This window comes from Ceratosolen solmsi, unplaced genomic scaffold (genome assembly GCF_000503995.2).
Source record: "Ceratosolen solmsi marchali unplaced genomic scaffold, CerSol_1.0 scaffold35, whole genome shotgun sequence".
NCBI lineage: Eukaryota > Metazoa > Arthropoda > Insecta > Hymenoptera > Agaonidae > Ceratosolen > Ceratosolen solmsi.
This window is the reverse complement of record NW_011948423.1, coordinates 5539415-5547397: the sequence shown is the minus strand read 5'-3', so window position 1 is coordinate 5547397 and position 7983 is coordinate 5539415. Positions and strand designations below refer to the sequence as shown.

Sequence of the window (7983 nt, the reverse complement as noted above, 5' to 3'; positions counted from 1 at the left end):
AAACGGAGTCGACCGTCTTGAGGATGCGGCCGGTAATTTTCTTGAACTCGCAGAGCTTCACCGGCTCATCAACACAGTGATTTTCGAGATAGTCGACGCCCTTCGCCGCCTCTAAGGCGCCGGCCCCGGCCACGGTCAATCTGTCCATGTCCGATAGCTCGCATGCCTTTGTGGTGTTAACGTAGTTAGCAGATCTGCAACAAAGAGGATGGAAGAGCGCCCGATTAAATTTTACAACTTCACACAATTTCGGTTAATCTCTAGCATCAAATAGTCGGCGGCGCTTCGAGTCTATCCACTGTACTATTGCTTGGAGCGAAGCTTAAAAGCGAAAGCGTGAGAGAGACTCAACACTCGGCAACGCTAAAAGCTCGAGGACTTTTATTAACCCGGAGTGGCGCAATTGTCTTGCGCGTAATTTTAATGCTCAATTTTTCATCCACGCTTTTTCATCTTTTTATTCGCCGACGGGGCAATGAGTACTGGTTTCATTATGAATGGCCCGACCATTCGCACGACCAACCGCTGTTCAAAGTACACTGTAAGACTTTTTATGGATTAAAGGGGCTAATGTCACTATCTGGACAGTCATTGCATTGGCACAATGGAGACCCGCGGAGGTTCAGAACCCGTCAATAGACATTCTTGCATAATCTAATTTGAGAATCGCTCAGGCCGTAGTCATGCACTCGACGTAACCTATCGGCACTATCTTTCCCACCTCTCTCATTCCAGCTATGCAAATGCTCCTCGCACGTGCAAAGACAACGAGAACACATACGGCGGGTCTCGCGTGCAGTCGAGCCACTGGTCTTCCACTCGGCCTCGCGTGCGTTAACTGCCGGGACGAGATGAAAAATCAATGCGCTTATCGACGTTCGATCGCACTTTTTAAACGAAGCCACTCAGTGAGCTTCCGGGAGAGCATCGCGCGCCATCTTTAATCCGACTATTAATAATGGCACGAGCTGATAATTCGATTGTCTTTGTCGTTGCTGCTGTTGCTGCTGTTGCTGCTGCTGTTGCTGATGCTGTTGCTCTTGCCGCTCCTTATGCCGATGCCTTAATATTTCTCCTCGGCCCATTATGTCGTGGCGAACGTTTATTTTTTCAATGTCTACGCCCAATCTCCTTAGCTCGTGCAACGACTTAAATTATTCTTTTGACGCGGAGATAATGGCCTGTGATTGGCCCCGCTGCTTACTTTAATAGCCTCGAAAGAATTCAATCCCGAAATGATAATACGATCGATTATTATTAATATTTATATTATCAATTACCATCATCATAATCATCATAAACATTGTTATTGTTATTTTTTATTGTTATATTGAGCAAGAATATGCAAGATGGTTCGAGTGGAAAATTGATCTTGGCAATCTCAGGTCGATAGTGTTGCTTGGTAGGTGTAGCAGTATCGATGTAGTCGAGCATCGGTTGGAAGCTCGAGCGATTCCTCCACCAAAGGCTCTACTCTCTAGCATCTTGATTTCATCGCGGCAGACTTAGTTAAGCTATCTTTCAATCATCTGCTCATCACGAGCTTCCGCCTACTCGTACGCGCCACGCGAGTCCATGCTCGTTCGTTCGTTCGTTCGTTCGTTCGTTTGTTTGTTCGTTTTTGTTTTTGTTTTTGTTTGTCTGCTTTCGTTTGCTTTTGTTTGCTTATGTGAAATTGCCGCTTGTAGGAGCTACTTTTATTTTGCGATTGGCCGCAAATACTTTGTCCAGCTACTGCGTGTAGCTATAAAATAAGTTGAAGCAGGAAAGTGGTGAGCGTTGCCAGTGACAGTTGTATGCCAACCTTTTACGGCTGTTATTAATGGCAGCGTAATATCCGCATCCTCTCGCTAGTTGGGGAATTTTTATGCACCGATTCTACTACGTAGCCAAGATAATCGCCTCGCACGATCTCTGAACATGTGAGACTTCTTTCAAATAATAAATTAATTCCGCACGAATCTAATGCCTGGCTCTAAGCGGTCAAACCGAAATCCCACCGCCTATGACTGTTTTCATGAAAAGCGCGATAAATAAAAGTCTCGCAGCGAATAACATTTAATTATAAAATTATAATACATCTGTTGTGGAAATGCCTGCGGTGCTTAGCATCCGAGACGTTATTATTATTTCACTATCTCGGCATTGCCGAGCGTGAAATTAATAGGCGATAGGTGGGGGCCGGTGGCTTGGAAAGGGGGGGGGGTAGAAACAAAACAAAACAAAAACAAAAACAAAAACAAAAACAAAAAAACAACAATCGAAATGCTAATTGGTAAACGTAACTCGTGAGATGTGTTATTACAGTTTGCGCTAATGGAAAGATCAAGCGGTTTGCTGGAGCACGATAGTTAAGCATAACTACAGCACGCGAGGTGGTTTATATTTCGTTACCCGTCAATGAATTCACGCGATGATTTTACCCTCTAAGCACGCAAAATATAAATAATGTATCATAGATTATGCAAATGCATGTTAGGATATTTTACACAAAAAGCTTACACATAAATTATACTAGCGTGTTTTCGATTTTTACAGCTGGCCTATCCAATACCAAGGTTCGAGTGTAAATTGAAACAAGAAAAGAAGCGGTTATCGTCAGCTCTAAATTTTTATCGCTAAATTAAAACCGTCGTTATACGAGTGTTTAAACGCGCACATAATTAATTAACTGAATTTTAGTAGTAGTGCTCGGCCGTAGTTTAAGAGCGTATCAAAATCTACATTAATAATGCACTAATAGTTCCTTATTGATGTATTCAAAATAATTTTATAACGAGAGCACAAAATTGCTAATATCCCGAAGCGCAATCGGCCTGTGCTTCAAAGCAATTAGGCTTAGTCTTAGGCGTAATTGAAAAAAATAGGTAAATAATAAATAATATATTATTATTGTTATTATTATTATTATTATTATTATTGTTATTGTTATTGTTATTGTTATTGTTATTGTTGTTATTATTGTAAAGAGAGGAGCGAAATTTATGAGCAGACAGGTGGTAAATAGCTGGGATAAAACAATTGGTTGATTTTTAAAATATTTTACGGCTCGACTCGTCGTGACGCCGTTTTACTCGGTGGCGTCGGTGGCGGCGGCGGCGGCGGTGGCAGCGGCAGCAGCATTCTCGCCGGTTTAGCTGTCAAACGATCGAGACGCTCAGGTGTGCAGCACCCTATCTTATCGTCGTAAGCTCGAATCCATTTCAGCGAGATGAAGCGGAAAAGAGGGAAGAAAGGGCGCGAAAGGAGCACAAATTTATTCCGCGTCGCTCCATCGATTCGGGATCATATTGCCTTAAGACCTGAATAATATTCATGAGCGGCCCCCGTTATGATTTCAATATTCTCCTTCTCGCGTCATACTGCGGCTGCACAGGCGCAGTCGAAAAATCACCGTCCCGGAGTTTTATGCGATCCCGCGATAAACTGGATTGCCTATAATCGAATGCCTCGCCCGAGCTTCCCGCCCACGGCTCCTCGACCTTCTCTCATCCCCTTCCCCGTTTCCCCGATTCTGAAAATGCCACTTATATGCCACTCCTATTAACCCTCTTATTTTTCATCTATAAATTCAACATAGTTTTTTTTATCGTTTTCTTTGACATCGCGATAAAGATTTCGATTAACCGCATAAAGCATTCGCATTACAAGTAGGAGGTTAACAATTTATTCCTGAGTGTGTATATTCGAGGTGAAAAAGTAGCAGTCGATAGTTTTCGTATCGAGATTTTTATTATATGTTAGTTCAGTCACTTTCTTTTTTTTTTCCTTTTTGACTTTCGTTTATTTTACTTGTACATTATTAAAAAATGTTTGATAAAAATGTTGATAAAATTATTAATAATGAAGAAGGTAGGGGTTGAAATAGTGTCCAAGTAATTTCCTACGTAGAATTAAATATATTTGTATTTTCTACGACTTGATAAACCACGAAAGTGTAATGGAAATGTTCACTAGTACCTCGTTTCATTAGTACTAACATAGCAGCTCATGAGATTCAATCTATGAATAAAAAAAAATGTCTGTGGTTGCTTACACCTAGGCACGCACGCACGCACGCACATACATATATATATATATATATATTATGAATCATCAATATATTGAAGAAATTGAAGAATATTGATAAGAATGTGCTAGTATAGAGTTTTTGTTGGGATAGAAAGGAGGCTAAAAGACCGACCTTGCAAAAGTAAAATTATCTGATTCTTTCATCGTATCTTCGTACAAAAGATTCTCCAATCTAAGTAAGAGTAAACCTCGTAAAAGATTTTAATCTTTCAATCAGACATTAAATATTGAGCTAATTTTCGTGGCGAAATACCTGATATTCTTTTTTCTTTTTTATTTCATCGTTAGTTACTTCAAGTAAATGGAAAGACAAAATGATGCCGCGAAACTAAAGAAGAAAGAAGAAAAGAAAGTTGAACTGCGGAGGCTAGAAAGGAATTACAAGTGACTCGTTCTAGTGCTTCTTGATGAATCTTAAATTATTCTTTAGATCCGCGAAACGACTTACTCCTTTTTTTCTACTAAAAGTACCACGTAATCATTTGTCAAATAAAATTTTAATTTTTTTCCATTTTATTCAGCTGACTCAATTATTAACGAAATGCTTTTTAAATCTTCAGGACAATTGGATTCCTCGAATAAAATTATTATTTCGTTAATCAAATCGCATTTAAAAAGAATAATACAACTATTGCTATTATGATCATCATGATCATTATTATTATTATTATTATTATTATTATTATTATTATTATTATTATTATTATTATTATTATTATTATTGCTGTTGGCGTTGCTGCTGTCGGTATCGATGCTCTTAAACTTATTAAAACGAAATAATAATAATACTAGTAATACTAACAATAAAAACAATAGTATTAATAATAATAATTGTTTTCCTCTATTGTTGTTATTCTAGTAATGATAATAATAGCAAAGTTAAAAACACTGCACAATATTTGTGGAGAGAAAAGCTTAATGAAAGAATAAGCACATTATCAATGCACATAATGCTGCAAAGTTCTTTGATTAATGCGTAACGCCCATACTAATGGATCGACTCGATAATCCATAATCTAAATAACAAAAAACATTGTAGTGAATATATATATATATATATTCGGAGAAAGGCCTCTGAACTCTATTACATGGCCAACCACTCAGACTGCCTCTTCATTAATCACTGACACTGGTTTCGCGCGCATATCAACCTACATTTCCTGCTCCCTAAAAGAAGCTTCACCTATTGAATGCTGTTTTGGTAGTACATAATCACCCCCCCCCCCCCCCGCCCGCCATTCACCAGCACCCGTACACCGACTCACACACGCTAACCCTCATCGAGTACATCCCCGCTGTCGTCTCACTCGCTCGGCCACTCTCTCCTCTCCTCCGCTCAACCTCAATCCCGTCATTCGCTATTTTCTCTCGTGATGCGTGCGCGTGCGAGCATTTCTGCGCCCCTCTCACTCAATTCGCATTCGCATCATTTTATTCTGACTTCCTATTCCGATCATTCTCATTCTCTCCATTTTTTCACCCCAATGGTCCGCAGACCTCGGCATCGCCTATACCCTCTCTATTCTCGCCGGTTGCTCGCGGCACTCGTGTGCTATTACTCGCGAGATGTACCTCTACGTACGCAATCCCATGATGTATTGCGCGTTAAGCCGCGACTGCGGGCCGATACGCCCCTTTTATCTGCGAGATTCTCGCGTACCTATTTCCTCCTCCTCCTCCTCCTCCTCCTCATCCTACCTCCATCCCTTCCAAAACCCCTACCCCACACCGTCATCATCCCTCTACCCATTACTTTCCCATCCTCGCCTCTCAGCATAGTCCACACTTACGGAGCAAACGACAAATGTCCGCAATTACGTATATGTGCTAATACACAGACAAAGCAGGTACCGTTTGACACGCGCGCCCACGCGCACCCACACACACAATCACACCCCATCCTATTTTGCGAATCAATTCTCCCCCCCCCCTCTCTGTCTCTGTCTCTGTCTCTCTTTCTCTCACTGTGTGTTCGGCGCACCCTCTCCCTGCCCCTTGGACGTCCTAAATTGACTCTACTCGAGCGTAGACAAACTTTTAGTTGCTTTCACTGTTATCCCGAGCCTTTCCTTTTTTTTACCTCTGGCAAAATATCAAGCAATATTCGTCGACAGTAATTTTAATCTGCTGCGGAGCAACGTTCGTTACTAAACAAAAAAGACAAGCATCGAAATAATAGCGAGTTGAGGAAAGAAAAATGCGAAATGACTGGGACGTGAAATGAAAAAGTGTACGCGGAAAGAGGGAAAAGTAATTACAGCGTAATAAAAAGAAATAAAAGGTATGGTCTTCTTAACGTATTTGCATTCGCCAATTAGACCCTCGGGTGTTATTATTTTACAATGAGATATACCATTGGCAAATTCGATTTTAGTTACATTTTGAAGTCTTTCGGGACGCACTTCATGCATTTCATTGGATTAGTGCACCGTGTTTGCTACCGTGATCTCTCTACTTATTTCCATGCGCTTGACATAACGACAAAAATTACTGCCTCGAGTTTACAAACGAGTACAACAACGCACACGACGATGCACGCTTTTTCTATTGCGCGCGAAATACGCACGCAATTAGATTGTTTGTAATCAGAGTTCGAAATTTTTTCCTCCCCCAAAATTGCATTCTCGGGCAATATCTGAATTATCGATCCAACGTTAATTATATTAAGGCTTAATGTATAAAGGGCATTATTAATATCGAGTGGGCATATATCGCGGAGCCGGCAAATTTAAATGTCCGCAATGTGTTTCTTCATTACTCGGGAAAATCGCATTCTGGAAAAGCTCGACGAGCCAGTCGACAATCCGAGAGCCTTGGAAATTCGCACTGGCATTACCCTCGCTCCCCAAGGTAATAGACACGAGGCACGAAAGAGCGAGAGCTGCGCGCACGCGCCTGCGAGATACTCCATTCGCCGGTACATTTATAGGACGTGCGATGTAATTACGATAACGTTAATGTAAGGGTAGTCCGGATGCCTTGGCTGGTTCAGCGCCACTTGGGAGGGAGAGGCGAGATGAAGACTAAGAGTGTGTAACAGGTGCTCCTATGTTCGCTGTACGTCGGTACTACGAGAACATCACCACTCCCGCAGGGGATTCGACGCTAATTAGAAATTTATTCACGCGGCGATCCTTTGTGCTTCATAGCGGAAAATACTTTTTGGCGCACCGTAGGGGAACAAAAATCCGCTTCATCGTTTAACCGTGCCGCGACTACACAGGATGAGCTTTCACCAAGGGAACGCTCGGTAATAAATGGCACATTCGACTCGCTTTAATATTAATACGGTCCATACATTAGAGGATAAAGAAAAATTGTAGAAAGGGTAAATAGCGAATTAGAAAGTGAAAGGGATGATGGGGGTGGAAGGCGGGGGTATGGGGGGTAGGGGGTAGGGGGTAGGGGGGGGAGCATAGGGAGGCGATAATCATATAAATTAATTACGTCATTGGCCGTTCGTGTTTTAATGGGGTGGTCGATAATCATTAGCATTCGTGCGTACTCTCGGACCAAAATAATACGGTCCCGACCCCCGAATCCCGGCAATGCGAAAATAGTGACTACATCAATAAATTAACGAATAATCGTACATCACGATTCCCGGAATCTTAATCGGGGGAGCCCTGACCACTGCTGAGACTCGAAGATACATGGCGCCGCCTTGTGGGAAGCTGTGGCGTTCCATACGCGGCGGCAGGCGCTAATTAATAAGTATCAAAGAACGCTAATGAATCGTATCTGTCCAGGGAATAAGCTCGGTATGGGCTTTTGTCTCTTCGACCCTTCAACCCCAGCCCCCATACATCCCCCGCCACACCAACTCTCTCCCTTCCCCTCCCTCTCTCTCTCTCTCTCTCTCTCTCTCTCTCTCTCTCACTCTCTCGCTCTATCTTCTCTCTCTCTCTCTAA

General features: G+C 42.0%; 1 protein-coding gene across 1 annotated transcript in view; it reads right to left on the bottom strand.

Annotated features, from left to right (window-relative positions):
- neo (ZP and PAN domain-containing protein neyo) overlaps positions 1 to 7983 on the bottom strand; it is a 105375-nt gene that overhangs the window by 13586 nt on the left and 83806 nt on the right. Inside the window, 2 exon segments of the mRNA XM_011499610.1 lie at position 1; positions 4 to 194. The exon segment at position 1 is cut by the window's left edge and continues 136 nt beyond it. Of these exon segments, the coding sequence (XP_011497912.1) occupies position 1; positions 4 to 194 (192 nt within the window).